The 16,903-nt window shown below is 41.6% G+C and overlaps 1 protein-coding gene across 6 annotated transcripts in view; it reads left to right on the forward strand.

Moving 5' to 3' along the window:
• The window catches only part of PTPRZ1 (protein tyrosine phosphatase receptor type Z1), a 211,340-nt gene that overhangs the window by 162,438 nt on the left and 31,999 nt on the right, over positions 1 to 16,903 (forward strand). For all 6 annotated transcript variants that reach the window (XM_075857144.1, XM_075857149.1, XM_075857145.1 and 3 more), the window contains 3 exons: positions 8,262 to 8,396; positions 11,905 to 12,039; positions 13,486 to 13,649. In XM_075857144.1, the coding sequence (XP_075713259.1) occupies positions 8,262 to 8,396; positions 11,905 to 12,039; positions 13,486 to 13,649 (434 nt within the window). The remainder of the gene's footprint in view (positions 1 to 8,261; positions 8,397 to 11,904; positions 12,040 to 13,485; positions 13,650 to 16,903) is intronic.

Genomic DNA, 16,903 nt, shown 5'->3' on the forward strand with positions numbered 1-16,903 from the left:
TCTTTTTAATAATTTCCAGTGCACATCTATTTCCAAAACAATAATCTATTCGTGAAAATACTACATGGGTTTTAGAATAATATGAATATTTTTATCACCCCCAGATGACTCCCCTTCCAAATATCCTACCACCCAAATTCTTCCAAAAGAGCATGGACCTTCCTATTACCTTTGGAGAACTTCCCTACTTTTCCATCCAATCTCACCTCTGTTATTATTGAAAGTGTAGCTAAACGTTTGACAAACTTCTGACATGTCATAGCGACATGTCAGAAGTTTGGATTTTTGGGGGTCCGAGCACGGAGACCCCCACCAATCGCTAGAACGAAGCAGCTGAAGCGCTCGTGTGAGCGCTCAGCCGCTTCGTGTTTGTTTGGCTTTTTCCGGAAATAAATGTATTGTGTACGGACTCAATACAAAGTCTATGAGCCCGTACTCCGATACATCGGCTTTCCGGAAAAAGCTGAACAGACACGAAGCGGCTGATCGCTCACACGAGCACTTCAGCTGCTTCGTTCTAGCGATTGGAGGGGGTCACAGTGCTCAGACCCCCACCAATCCAAACTTCTGACATGTCACTATGACACGTCAGAAGTTTGTCAAACGTTTAGCTAAACTTGAAGTCACCAATAATCAATAATATTGAATACCGTGAATCTTTTAACTTTATCAGCTAATCCCCTAACACTCCGGAAGAAGAGTTTCAACTCATTCATACCCATCATTATGAGTCAAAATTTCCAATGGGAGACAGATGATTAACGAGGAAAGAGGAGAGTGGAAAGAAGAAAAAATAAAAATAAAGAACCCCCCAACCCCTCCCCCATATAAACCGATTCTACCTAAGCATACCGTACTGGGTGCCAACCCTAGTCCTTACTATTACCCGATCAGTCATTAAATTTATTTTCCATCCATTTTGAGGCATCCCTTGATTTTTCAAAGAAGAATGAAGAACCTTCATAGATAACACGTAAGTTAACAGGATAAACCAAATAATAACTTTTATACATTTAGCTCTCAATCTTTTTTTCACCTCTATAAAACCTGATCTCTGTTTTTGTTTGTCAGCAGCATAGTCTGGGAATATCATCCCCTTAGCCCCCCATTATATATTATATTATCCTTCTTTCTTACTTTTTGAATTATAATCTCTTTATCCTTCGCAGATAGGGGTTTTACCAGTAGTGTCCGTGGGGGAGCCCTGGTCTCCTGGGATTAAAGGGGACACTATGGGCTCGTTCCAACTGGAACATATCTGAAAAGTGTTCTTCACCCACCACCTCTTTAAACCATTCTGTAACCTCACAGTATCCTCCCCCTCTGCTTTTTCAGACAATCCCTCTATCCTCCGATTACTCCTCCTTGATCTGTTTTCCAGATCAAGTACTTTATCCAACAATTTATTATTGAAAAGCTGGGCCTCTTTTAGATCTTTCGAGAATTCCTGTGAAGTTTCTTCTATGGTATTAGTTCTAGTTTCTATCTCATCAAGCCTTACTCTAAACCCATTCATATCTGTTCTTATTAGGGCACAATCACTATTGATTCCCCCAATTGTGACAATATACCGTTCACAGCCTCAAAACATTGCATTATCTGCCCTGATATTGTCATGTAGCTGCCAAAGCTTGTAGGCGTCAGGGTTGATCTGCTGCAGGATCTTGAAGGGACTGGAATATTCCTGGAGGACAGCCAGACCTTCATGCCAGGAAGAAACTGAGGAAGTTCCCTTCTCCTTGTGTCCGCCTTCCAGTAGGATGGAGGATCGAGTCTGCTGCCAGATCTGCAGAAAGTCCCCGAAAGCTGTGTCAGCAGCTGGCACCTTGGACGTAACAGGGACCAGGAGAGGAATTCATGGGTGCTGGCCATAGACAATAAGGACCGGTGTCTTCTGTGTGGACTAGCTGGTATGATTGTTGAAAGAGAACTCAGCCCACGGAAGCAACTGCACCCAGTCATCATGCTGCTTGGAGATGAAGTGGCGTAGGTAGTTCTCCAAGATCTGATTGATCCTCTCAACCTGACCATTGGACTAAGGATGGTAGGCCGAGGAAAAGTCCAACTTCATACCTAGGAGTCCGCAGAGGGCTCTCCAGAACTTCGAGGTGAACTGAACCCCCTGATCAGACAATATGCTGCGGCAAGCCATGCACGCGCAAGATGTGTTGGATGAACAGCTTGGCCAGCAGAGGAGCAGAAGGAAGACCGGTCAGAGGAACGAAGTTGGCCATCTTTGAAAATCGACCCACCACCACCCAGACAGTACTGCATCCGGCAGAGAGAGGCAGGTCCGTAATAAAGTCCATAGCTATATGCTGCCAGGGTGCATTGGGCACAGGCAATGGCTGGAGCAGACCAGCAGGTCTGGTGTGAGCGACCTTGTTGGCTGCACATACTGAACAGGAAGAAACAAAGTCCATAATGTCCTTGGGCAGCGTGGGCCACCAGAAATGACGAGCAATCAGATCCCGAGTCTTACGGGTCCCCGCGTGACCTGGCAGTCTAGAGGAGTGTCCCCAGCAGAGGATTCTGCCACGGTCAGCCAGGTGCGCAAAAACGTCCCTGGAGGAATGTCCCCAACTTGCAGGGGATTGACAAAGACAATGCAAGACGGATCAGTGATGTTCTGTGGAATCTCCATGGTGTCTTCGGTCTCGAAAGACCTGGACAAGGCATCGGCCCTTACATTCTTGTCGGCCAGGCGATAATGGAGCTCAAACTGGAACCTGGTAAAGAACAGTGAACACCTGGCCTGACGAGGGTTCAGCCTTTGGGCCATCTGAAGATAGGTGAGGTTCTTATGGTCCGTAAAAATCAGGATGGCTTTAGCTGTGCCCTCTAGTAGATGTCTCCACTCCAACTCAACGTTTGTTTGGTACTTACAGCAGAGCAAAGCGTAATCTCGCTGTAACCTGTAATTTACAGCGAGATCTCGCGAGATTACGCTTGCTCTGCTGTAAGTACCGCAGAAACGTTACCGAAGTGCAAGGATTGTGAATAGACATCCCGTCCTAGCTGGAAGGAATGTCTAGTCACTGTCTAAACACTTCAGTAAAGTTAATGCCTCAGTATAAGACAGCATATAGTGAACAACTCAGTGTCACTATGCGCGGAGTAAATGAATGGAGAGACGTGTATGACGCGGATTGGTCCGTGTTATACACTCCTCTGTACAACGCCCACTTGATCTAAAGTAAAAACACGCCCAGTTGGGCATTAAGAAACTAATTCGCATAAAGCTAAAATCGCTCTTAACGTGGTAAAAATAGATCGTTTTTCTAAATAAAAAGCACTGCTGTCACCTACATTACAGCGTCGATCTCCTTATGTAGGAGATAGGGCACTTATAATGTGGTGACAGAGTCTCTTTAATTTTAGGAGACAGTCCATGCCAGAATGCAGCCACCAGGGCCTCATTGTTCTATAACCGTTGTCCCGCCAGGGTGCAGAAGTGGATGGGGTACTCGCTCACGGAGGTGTCTCCTTGGTGTAGGTTAATCAAGGAAGCCGCTGCAGATGAGACCCGTCCAGACTCCTCAAACACCATGCGAAAAGTCCGGAGGAAGCCCTGGAAGTCACGAGTCTCCGGTCCTTGTCTCTACCAGATAGGGTTCACACATGCAAGAGCCTTGCAAGTGAGGAGAGAGATGATGAAAGCGACCCTTGCGCTGTCAGACGAAAATGTCCTAGTATACAGGCTGAAGTGGATCTGGCACTGGTTCAAAAATCCATGACCGGTACCTGCGTCTCCATCATAGCGGTCCGGAAGTGGCAAAGAAAAACGCGGGTCAACACTGCCAGGAGGTGTAGTAGGAGGAACGGCAGCTCGTGCCTCCTGCCGACGTGTGAGAATGTTCAAGGCCTGGGGGAGTCGGTCCTGTCGAGACCGGAGGTCTAGCATATCCGCCCGCATCTCTCGTGACGTCGTCATGGTCTTGGATCAACCAGCAGGGTCCATGGCCTGAGCTTACTGTCACGTAGGGTTCGTGGACCCACAGGGCCGTACCGCCTTGGCGGTATGGCGGCAGGCCAACAGGGCGCAGGTCAGAGTCTATAGTTCATATAGGGTACCTGTGGCAGCTCGGACAGTAGCAAATGCAGACTAGGCAGGAACTAGGCAGCAGGTAGATGTCAGGCGTGGAGAAGCAGGACAGGCGTGGTATACAGCACGGCTACAGCTTAACACGGCACTAGATCAGGTTACAGGATACAAGAACTGGGAGCAGGAAACACTAGGGGACCATTTGCAAGACAAACTTGGAATACGACAACAAAGCTCAGGCGTGGGAGGATGAGGCTGAGACCTTCTTATAGTCCAGGGTGCTGTGGGAGCAATTAGCTCAATCTCCAACGTGCGTGAGCTCTGGCTTCTTAAGTCTTGACTGAGCTCATGAGTGCACCCTGGTAGTCACTGTGGAGCAGGACGACCGTATGTGCAGACATCTCTTGAGAGAAGGGCGTCGACTGGATGGAAGGAGTTCGTGGTCATTGACCACGGACGTTACAGATATATCCTTTTAGGGATGGATTTTCATTCTGTAGCTTCTCCTCTTCAGCCATCTCCCCCTCGCTACCCCACCTCTCCCCTCACATCCATCCCCCTCTGGGGATTTATTTTGTACAGCCCCTGATCTACTCAGGTATTTTTCCATTTTCCCTCTCTACTCTAGTTTTTTTCTGATAGAGAAAGTGAAACATCTGACAATCTACCCTTCATATTCAGTTTAGTTTTTCTAGTAGCCATATTATCAAGAGAATATTTACAGTTTTTACATATAGCAAAAAGTCAATTTCTTAATATATATTTATAGCAATCAGAGCTTTGTCTATGCGGGGGATTTGTATAAAAAAAAAAACAGAGATACAAAACATAACATGCTGGCTACTTGCACCACCACTAGAGGGAGCATGGGAGCTTACTGATATATACTGAAATCAATAATAAACCAGTACGAAGTAATCTCCCATACTCCCTCTATTGGCAGCTGTAGGTAGCCATAATGGTAGATTTTAAATCCATGTCTATATAGGGGATTTGAACCTCACTATTAGATAAATGAATATATATATATATATATATATATATATATATATATATATATATAGCACACAAGAAGACAGCAGCACTCACATAGAAATAATCGACCAGGTGCCAGGCAAAAACGTCCCGATCCTCGGACGTATAATAATATATAGCAGAAGAAAATTACAATAAAGATCCTATTGTAGGATTGAAACGTTGCTGTTATTTTGGATTGAATAAACCACCATTTTTTTCATGTTGGAGTGCTGCAAATTTTCTTCTGCTATATATATATATATATATATATATATATATATATATATATTTCTGCTTGCTGATCTTCGCACAGTAAAGTGCACAACATTATGGGTCTACTAACTTCTATTCTGACAATGCACATATTGTATATATTGTAGATAGCGTTGTCACCTTTACTACAAATAAAATTTCATAACATTATGATGCTTGTGGTTTGACCGAGGTCCTTTCTGCTTATTCCCTGTACAGCAGCGCTCCCTGCCTGCAGCTGTGCAGGAAAAATTTGTGAAGGAAGAGCAGCGCTCAACCAGTGTTGCTGCTCCTATATTATAATGATCATGGGGGTGCCGGCAGTTGGAACCCCATCATAAAATAAGTATATTAATCGATAATAATAATGCTAAAGAGAATATACAGAGAATGTAATGGTTGAAAGCTGGTCTAAGTATTCAAAGAAGAACAGTTTTTATTGTCTCCCTGATTAAATCGGGGGATAGTACACATGCACAGGCCTTCTGATATAAATTACAATGACGGGCTGGTCTGTTACCGACTTAACATAACAACAGGCATGTGTAGGGTTCTCTCCATGCAGCTGCTGCCCTCTAGATACACTCAGACTTCACAGTCAGGAAAGTTCATGCTAAAAAATGTTCCATGTTACTAATGTAGGCCTTCATAAATGTTAAATCTATCACACCAATCACATCAATTCAACAGTCAAGTTCTCTATATAATGTTGGTATTTATTTATTTTTTAAATAAAACCTATTAAAGAGTTTTAAAACAACATAAAAAATAGCTACTTTCTCCAACATTGGTCTTATGTAATTGCTTATGTATATGCACCATACTTCCTGTATGCATTTGACATTTTTCACACTATGTCACCATAGTTTGTTAATTTATAAGTTTTTTAATGTTACTTTTGTTTTATGTAATACCCTTGTAATGGGTCAATGTAATACTGCAACTGCAACTATCTTATTGCTGACTGTATGCATTACTATTTGAACCCAATAAAAAATAAATGTTTTAAAATAGCTACCAAAATCTATACAAAAGAAACAAGCATGGACAGAGTTGAATCCCCCATCAGCTATACAGGATCCAAAATCCTTAAAACAGTATATACGATGTATCCTTTTAAGTCAAATTACTGGGTGAATTTAGAAATAAGCCCATACACAGTGCCATTCAAAGTATTCACCCCCTTGGTGTTTTTTTTCTGTTTTGTTGCATAACCTGTAATTTAAATCGATTTTACTTTTTATTTTATGTAATGGACCTGACAAAATAGTCCAAATTGTTACAGTGGAACGAAAAAAATACCTTGTTTGAAAATAAATAACTAAAAACTGAAAAGTTGTGAGTGCATCTATTCTCACCCCCTTTGCTATGAAATGCCTAAATAAGGTCGGGTCAAACCAATTAACTTCAGAAGTCACATAATTAGTTGAAGATCCACCTGTGTGTAATCAAGGTGTCACATGATGTCAGTATAAATACACCGGTTCTGAAAGGTCCCTGAGTCTACAACACCACTAAGCAAGCAACATGAAGACCAAGGAGCTCTCCAAACAGGTCAGAGACAAAGTTGTGGAGAAGTGCAGATCAGGGTTGGGTTATAAAAAAATATCCCTAACTTTAAACATCCCGAGGAGCAAGATTAAATCAATTATACTAAAACGGAAAGAATTTGGCACAATTACAAAACTGACCAGAGAAGACCGCCCACCAAAAACACAGACCGGGCAGGAAGGGCATTAATCAGAGATTCAACAAAGACACCAATGGTACCACGGGAAGAGCGCCAAAGGTCCACAGTAGAGATGGAAGTATCTGTCCATAGGACCACTATAAGCCATACACTCCACAGAGTGGGGCTTTATGGAAGAGTGGCCAGAAAAAAGGCATTGCTTTAAACATAAGAAAACACGTTTTGAGTTTCCCAAACAGCATGTGACAGAGTCCCCAAACACATGGAAGAAGGTTCTCTGGTCAGATGAGACTAAAATTTTACTTTTTTGCCATCATGGAGGGCTTTATGTGTGATGCAAACCCAACACCTCCCATCATCGCAAGAATACCATTCCCACAGTGAAGCATTGTGGTAGCAGCATCATGCTGCAAGGATGCTTTTCATCGGCATGGACTGGAAAACCGGTTAGGATTGAAGGAAAGATGGATGGCAGTAAATACTGGGCAATTCTTGAGGAAAACCTATTTCAGTCTACCAGAGACTTGAGACGGGGACGGAGGTTCACCTTCCAGCAGAACAACAACCCTAAACATATTAATAAAGCTACACTAGGTTGGTTTATGATGTAATATTTAAATGTCTTAGAATGACCTAGTCAAAGCCCCAACCTCAATCCAATTGAGAATCTGTGGCATGACTTGAAGACTATTGCACACCAACACAACCCATCTAACTTGAAGGAGCTGGAGCAGTTTTGCATAAAAGAATGGGCAAAAATCCCAGTGTCTAGATCTGCTAAGCTAATAGAGACAAACCCCAAGAGATTTACATCTGTAATGGCAGTAAAAAATCTCTACACAAAGTATTGACTTTCAGGGTGGAGGGGAAAGGGGAACTATGCACATTAAAGTTCTCTGGTTTTCGTCTTAAGTATTTTTGAGTGTCACAATAAAAAATATTTTGCGCCTTCAAAGTTGTGTAAATAAAAAGGTACAAACCCCCAAAAATTTATTTGAATTCAAGGTTTTAATGCAACAAAACCGTAAGAACACGAGGGGTAAATCCTTTCGCAACGCACTGACCTGTAATTGTGTTGTCTAAATAATATATAATCTGCCGTTTTTAACAGCAAAACCAGAAACCATGATTCTACAAGCTGTATAATAATAAATGATGAATGCTTAACACAAGAAAACCGTTTTCTCACCTAAAATTAATTCAAACTATCCCAATTACTTGTTCTGAATGCTAACCTACATGTAATGTTTTCCTAAGGGTTACAACAAGCCTAAAGCCTACATTGCCGCTCAAGGACCTCTCAAGTCAACTGCAGAAGATTTCTGGAGAATGATATGGGAGCACAGTGTAGATGTGATTGTCATGATAACTAACCTGGTCGAGAAGGGAAGAGTAAGTAAATTAATTTATAGTAATAATTGTAAAGACAATATTCAGAGAATTTAATTATACAAAGCTGGTCTAAATATTTAAAGAACACTCTTTATTGTCTCCCTCATGAAATTGGGGGATAGTAGACACGTCTCTATACAATTTTTGAAGAGCTGGTATACGTACAGTTTAAGATCCCACAACGCGATAAATCCTATAAAACACACTTTTAAACAAGTATATTCCAATAGTATATGAATCTCAAATTATAATACCCTCAGAAAAATGTATAAATAACAATTGACCGACTCCACTAATATATAGATCCTACTAGAAAAAGGAGTCCTATAACAGTTTACATTAAAAACCGTCTAGACCAATATATTCCTATAATTATAAAACCTAGTTTACAAAGGTTTGAGGACCCAGTAAATTGGATATTACAGAGACCAATTAAACTTGCCATAGAGATAAGACAAAAGTTGCCTGAACCCACTGATCAGGCCTCCCGATTCTCCCTCGATGACAGATGTTGGGGGAAGTAGGGATCAGGGAATGTTGGATTTTAACATCCTTTGTTCTGCGGGAGATAAGTCAATTCCAGAGGAGTGACTTAGTACATTCAACCCATTACAATAAACATGCATGCTCGACTGTTAGACCAGCAGTTATTTGCTTATGTCTGGTTTAAGAGTGCTAGCTGACTACAGATTGTCAGAGAAATCATTTAAATATACATAGCAAAAATGTAAATCTGGTTTAGACCGTTGCAACCTCACCAAAACAATTTATATAACGTATAACAACTCAAAAATGTCTAAATAATAGAGCCCACCTATATTGAAAAATATACAAGTGTAAAAGTGCACTATATAAATTTAAAGACCAGCAACTATTATATCAGCTGCTCACAAATATGCGCCAAATCTCAGCAGGGTCCGATTCAGCAGTAACCCAACATTCAAGTGTTTTAACCTACTGAGGAAAACACCAGATAAATAAATATATTGGTAAAACATCCCCATAAGCAGGCACCCATGCATTTTGTAGCTGGCAGTTGAAGCATTACGTAAAATGTGCATCCAGTGTACCCCAGTATGTAATTACAGTATGCCACTAGGGGGAGCAAAGGAGTTTAATGTACAGGGTGGGCCATTTATATGGGTACACCTAAATAAAATGGGAATGGTTGGTGATATTAACTTCCTGTTTGTGGCACATTAGTATATGGGAGGGGGGAAACTTTTCAAGCTGGGTGTTGACCATGGCGGCCATTTTGAAGTCGCCCATTTTGTATCCAACTTTAGTTTTTTCAATGGGAAGAGGGTCATGTGACACATCAAACTTATCGAGAATTTCACAAGAAAAACAATGGTGTGCTTGGTTTAAACGTTACTTTATTCTTTCATGAGTTATTTACAAGTTTCTGACCACTTATAAAATGTGTTCAAAGTGCTGCCCATTGTGTTGGATTGTCAATGCAACCCTCTTCTCCCACTCTTCACACACTGATAGCAACACAGCAGAAGAAATGCTAGCACAGGCTTCCAGTATCCGTAGTTTCAGTTGCTGCACATTTCGTATCTTCACAGCATAGACAATTGCCTTCAGATGACCCCAAAGATAAAAGTCTAAGGGGGTCAGATTGGGAGACCTAGGGGGCCATTCAACTGGCCCACGACGACCAATCCACTTTCCAGGAAACTGTTCATCTAGGAATGCTCGGACCTGACACCCATAATGTGGTGGTGCACCATCTTGCTGGAAAAACTCAGGGAACGTGGCAGCTTCAGTGCATAAAGAGGGAAACACATCATCATGTAGCAATTTCAGATATCCCGTGGCCTTGAGGTTTCCATTGATAAAGAATGGCCCCACTATCTTTGTACCCCATATACCACACCATACCATCAATTTTTTGTGTTCCAACAGTCTTGGAGGGATCTATCCAATTTGGGTTAGTGTCAGACCAATAGCGGTGGTTTTGTTTGTTAACGTCACCATTCACATAAAAGTTTGCCTCATCACTGAACAAAATGTTCTGTGTAAACTGAGGGTCCTGTTTCAATTTTTGTTTTACCCATTCTGCAAATTCAGTGCGCCGATCTGGGTCATCCTCGTTGACATGCTGCAGCAGCTGGAGTTTGTAAGGGTGCCATTTGTGAGTAGCTAATATCCGCCGAAGGGATGTTCGACTAATGCCACTCTCCAGTGACATGCGGCGAGTGCTACGCTGTGGGCTCTTGCTGAATGAAGCTAGGACAGCCACTGATGTTTCTTCATTAGTGACAGTTTTCATGCGTCCACATTTGGGCAAATCCAACACTGAACCAGTTTCACGAAACTTGGCAAGCAGTTTGCAAACTGTAGCATGGGAGATTGGTGGTCTCGTAGGGTGTCTTGCATTGAAATCTGCTGCAATGACCCGGGTACTCCGTTCACCAGACATCAACACAATTTCTATCCGCTCCTCACGTGTTAACCTCTGCGACATGTCAATGGCTGTAAACAAAGAGAAGCTTGTAAATAACTCATGAAAGAATAAAGTAACGTTAAAACCAAGCACACCATTGTTTTTCTTGTGAAATTCTCGATAAGTTTGATGTGTCACATGACCCTCTTCCCATTGAAAAAACTAAAGTTGGATACAAAATGGCCGACTTCAAAATGGCTGCCATGGTCAACACCCAGCTTGAAAAGTTTCCCCCCTCCCATATACTAATGTACCACAAACAGGAAGTTAATATCACCAACCATTCCCATTTTATTTAGGTGTATCCATATAAATGGCCCACCCTGTACACTGTTATTAAACAGGCTGTGCCATTTCATAAAGTGATGAGATATCGCTAGGACATTGTCTAATCAGTAAGGGTCTGACTACCAGGACCGCCACCTATCCTGAGGAGGCAGGGGCCTTAGCTCTGGTTTAGCGCTGCATCCCCTTCACAATGGCATTCCTAGCCACCTGTGCACAGCTCCATTTAAGTCTATGCATGGGATTCAGAAAAAGCAAAGTTGATCAGCACCTCCTAGCAAAGTGAAATAAACATGCAGCTGCACGTCTGCTGTGACTGCAGTGCGGAGCAAACAAACACCAGCACTCTGCAATCACTATGATATAAGCAAACAGTGAACATATGGGTTGTTTTATATTGCATCACTGCTATATTGATTACATTTATAAATATGAGGATCTTGGCGCACATTTTGATCAAATTGTGTGAGCTCATCTGCCACGAATAGACGACCTCTACAGATGGGTTCCTAGGCTAAACAGACCCGCTATGTATGGGAATCATGTATGGGATTCAGAGCTCTGTATCAGACAAGTGGAGTTCTATCTGCTATAAAGATATATTATGAAATTATTCAGTGCAGAAAGTTTTACCTATTTAGAAAAAAGAAAAAAACAACATAGTGCTAAAGGTGGACATTCGTTATAAGTGTAAAGGAGAGAGGTTTAGTTCATGTTTAAAGATTTTTCAGGACTAACTTCTAATAATGTTATTTTGTTTGTGATTTGCAGAGGAAATGTGACCAATATTGGCCAACTGATGGCAGTGAAGAATACGGTACATATTTGGTCACCCAGAAAAACACTTGTGTTCTGGCTTATTACACCGTGAGAACATTTACACTACGGAACATCAAGATTAAGAAGGTTTGTAATAGGACTACATTCTCCACTTGAACATATATTGGTCAATGTGATGGATCCAGTTTTGATCATAAATAATTGCTGATAGTTTTAGAGTTAAGTAGATTATAATGTAGATTTTCACTGTAATAACTGAACTACTAATTAATTTCAATAAGGAATGTCTGACATGGAATAAAAGCCATATTCAGATAAGTATACATTGAATAAGAGTTATCATTTTCATTAGAGTGGAAATCCACAACATATGTTTGGACTAGCAGTCAAAAATCAAAACAGAGCGACCGGTAAATTGCTAAATATGGCTTCTCCGACAAAGACCAAGTCTTCCATACCTCAGATATTTTTAATACATAAACCTAATCTTGGAGTTAATCTCCCTAAATCACGAAATTATAAAAATTACTTAACTAGCTCACAATAAAAAGTAACAGATTTTTAAGCAACTTTTAAAATCACTTCTATTTAAAAAAAAAAAAAGATTTTTTAAGATACAGCTTCTATGTCAGACACACAGGACTCGCTTTCACCCGAAACGTCGCTAAATCTGAACTGACGGAATCTGCTTTGACAGAACAATACAGCTTCTATGTATACAGGATACATAGAAGCTGTATCTTAAGAAGTAAAACATTTTTGTAATAAAAGTAATTTTAAAAGTTGATTAAAAACACTAAATACTTTTGTTTATTAAAAAGAAAATACTTACAAAGGCGTACATATGCATAGGGATTTAGGGAGATTGGCTTCTCTGGTTTTTCTGAATGACACCAAGTGTAACTTGTTTTCTTGTCCTTTTTTATTAACTCTGATATCCTCGAGGGCATATAAATGATGTTATAGAATATGTATCATAATTATCTAATGAGTAAAAAGGTTGTTATTACATTGCCCGCCATCCCTCAAAATCAAAGGTAAAAAGTCATAACATCCCGAGTAATAGAAGTATACATCTCCAACATGTTTTATATTATTATACCATACATTTTCTAAGGAGCATTTGCCACAATTTTTTGTGTTACAATCAATGTTATTAGTATTGAGTTAGAGGGGTTGTCTACTTTCAGCAAATTTATGTTATTTGTTTTGTATAATTAAAAGTTATACAATTTTCCAATATACTTTCTGTATTAATTCCTAACAGTATTCAAGATCTCTGCTTGCTGTTATTCAGTAGAAAGATTTATTGTTTACTTCCAGTGGATAAAATTCTGTCCATGGTCATGTGATGGACACACAGGTGCTGAGATTGTTAGAAGACACAGCTCTGATACACATACTGTAACGAGTCGTGCAGCTGTGTCCATCACATGACCATGAAAGTAAACAATGATTGTTCCTACTGACAATCCCTTTAAATGATATATCTTACTGTTTTAATATTTTAATTAGATGTGAATGATTCCATCACGGTCACATCACATGTTAATATTTTTTTTTCACCCTCAGGGCTCTCAAAAAGGAAGAATGAATGAGCGGGTGATAACTCAGTATCATTATACACAATGGCCTGATATGGGTGTTCCTGAATATTCTCTTCCTGTTCTGACATTTGTAAAAAAGGCCTCCACAGCAAAGCGTACTGCCAATGGTCCTGTCATAGTGCATTGCAGGTATGTTGTGACACTGCCAAAAGTTTAGCTCATTAACAAACATTCCCTGAGACACGTTTATAAATCTTGCAATACAAATAAATGCATGTATAGCACCATCATATTTCACAGTCTGTTTGTTGCAGGGTCGCCATCAGTTTCTAGGCCCCATACAGTTAAAGAGACTGTCACCACATTATAAGTGGCCTATCTCCTATATAAGGAGATCGGCGCTATAATGTAGATGACAGCAGTGCTTTAGACCAAGTGGGCGTTGTACAGGGGAGTGTATGACGCTGACCAATCAGCATCATGCACTCCTCTCCATTCATTTCCTCAGCACATAGGGATCCTTTTAGATCGCTATGTGCTGTCTTATACAAACACATTAACAATACTGAAGTGTTTAGACAGAGAATAGAAATTCCACGGAATGTCTATTTACAATCTCTGCACTTCGTTAAGGTTTCTATGGTAGTTACAGCCGAGGAAGCGTGATCTCATTGTAAACCTGTCATTTACCGCGTAATCTCGCGAGATTACGCGTCCTCTGCTGTAACTACCACAGACAGAGTAACGAAGTGCAGAGATTGTGAAAAGACAGCACATAAGGATCTAACCGGATCCCTATGCGCTGTGTAAATGAATGGAGAGGAGTGCATGATGCTGATTGGTCAGCGTCATACACTCCCCTGTACAACGCCCACTTGGTCTAAAGTGAAAATACGCCCACTTGGTCATTAAGCAACTCATTAGCATAAATCTAAAAACGCTAATAAAGTGGTAAAAATAGATCGTTTTTTTTAAATAAAAATCATTACTGTCACCTACATTATAGCGCCAATCTCCTTATCTAGGAGATAGGGGACTTATAATGTGGTGACAGAGCCTCTTTAAGACGTCTTGGCTACCCCACATTGGGATGGGGGATGGCAAAAAAACGTTGCGAGAGGGTGACGGGTGAAATGCAAACTGGCAGTGGCTCTGTGAAGGGGCAGGGCGGAGACAGTAGGTTGGCAAGTGCTTTGTCAGGGAACAAAGGGAGAGACTAGTTGAGCAAGGACTCTGGGTGGGGAGAAGTCTAAAAGAGCAGATAGTGTCAAGAGCTAGAGTTAGGCATGGGGGGATATGCATCCAAACTGGGGCTCTGTGAGGGGCAGGGGGGAGAGACAGGTGGTCAGGATCTATGTGGGAGGCCGAGGGGGAAACCGTACGTTTGCAGGTAGGGGCTACATTTAAAAAAATCATTAAACTGAAGCTACTGCTTTTATACTGCGGAGTCATTCACCAGGTTGCAGTGCCGGCTTCTGCTTCTGGCTCCTGCAGACTCTACAATCTTACATGAAGTCTCCACTTCCTCCTTACGCAATGCATTTGCGTAGACACCAGAACAGATTACAAAATGAATTCAGATTCCTGACCAGATCCTTTACTTAATTCAGACCCCTGAATTAATTCAAACCCCAGACCCCTAAATTAATAGGCCCCCCCAGACCCCTAAATTTATTCAGACTCTCGACCAGACTCCTAAATTCAGACGCCCGGCCCTTAAATTAATTCAGACCAGACCCCTCAATATATTTTACACCTCCAATTCAAAAATAAATTCAAACCCCCAGACCCGAACCCCACATGTACTTACCATTCCCAGGTCCTTTTGCCACCACATTCGGCCATGTGCCTCTTCACTTTTGGTGCTTTACGATCCTGATGCTGGGACCCTGCTTCATAAATTCCTGATGTCAGGACATTCTGTGCGGTGGCGCATATAATGCGTCAGCACACAATGTCTTTACTCAGGCCAGCGTAGGGAACTTATGAAGCAGGGTCCCAGAAATAGTTACTCTGTGTTTCAATAATTTTTATTAAAGGTTTTCAAATAAGAAACATACGGGAAACAATACAAGTAGCAGCCGGGGGCAGTCCCCATAAGTCGAACTGTAACAGGCAAATATATACCAAATATTGCTACATGTCAAGAGAAAAGAGGCGGGAGGGGATACAAAAGGGAAGGGAAAAAAAGAGGGGGAAGAGAAGGGAAAGGTAGGAGAATGAGCGTCGAGTATCCTAGAGGCAAAATAAACCTAAGAGATCTTCCCTAGGTATCTGAGCCATGGCTGCAAAACATGAAGAAAGAGTTCTTCCTTATCTGAGACCATACAGTGTAATTGATAATTCACCATAATCCAACTTGGTCTTAACCAGATGAAGAGGAATTACAGGGCTCTTCCAAGATGTAGCTATAATGATTTTGGCTGCCAGAAAAAGAAAGGATACAAATTTATGAGAGGCTTTAGACAAGCCAGGGATGGTCTCATTAAGTAACATCTGTGTCGGAGACCGAGTCAAATTAATCTGAGTTATGGAATATAACACATTAAAGATTCTCTGCCAAAATCGGCGAACCTTAGGGCAACCCCACCATATATGTAAAGGATCTCCCACACATCCACAGTGTTTGAAGCACAATAATGAGGAAGCAGGGAACATCTTGGCCAGTCTAGAGGGAACTAGGCACCATCGTAAAAATACTTTATAATTGGCTTTAACCAACCAAGCATGAATAGAAATTTTCCCAGTACGTTCTGCCATATCCTGCCATTCCCTTACAGTAAGGCTGGATTCACACGAGCATGTTACGTCCGTAAAGGACGTAACGTATTTCGGCCACAAGTCCCGAACCGAACACACTGCAGGGAGCCGGGCTCCTAGCATCATAATTATGTACGACGCTAGTAGTCCCTGCCTTGCTGCGGGACAACTGTCCCATACTGTAATCATGTTTTCAGTACGAGACAGTAGTTCCACGGAGGGGCAGGGACTTTCTAGAACAATACATTCATCCTGGTCAGGTGGGTTTTGTACCGAATAGACGAGCGGCTGACCAGATGAGACGGATCATTGATCTTATCTTCCTTGTTCGCTCCCAGTGGGATGGATCGCAGAGGTCGGGAACATTGTGCCTGTCGCTAGACCCGCATAAGACCTTCGATTCCCTGACATGGGACTACTTATTCTTTGTATTACGGAAATGGAGGTTTGGCGATCAATGTATTATTACTCTTTTGAGTAGCCTTTACTCTACTCCATCTGCCCAGGTAATGATCAATGTTTTTTTCTCAGACCGTATACCCATTGCCTGGGGAAAGAGACAGGGGTGCCCTCTCTCCCCTATCTTTTTTTCTTTTGGCGATCGAGCCCCTGGCCCACCTGATGAGGCTGAATAAAGACATTAAGGGAATTGAGGATAGGGGTCAGACACATAAATGCGCGCT

The sequence above is a fragment of the Rhinoderma darwinii genome, chromosome 3 (genome assembly GCF_050947455.1).
Source record: "Rhinoderma darwinii isolate aRhiDar2 chromosome 3, aRhiDar2.hap1, whole genome shotgun sequence".
Classification (NCBI taxonomy): Eukaryota; Metazoa; Chordata; class Amphibia; order Anura; family Rhinodermatidae; genus Rhinoderma; species Rhinoderma darwinii.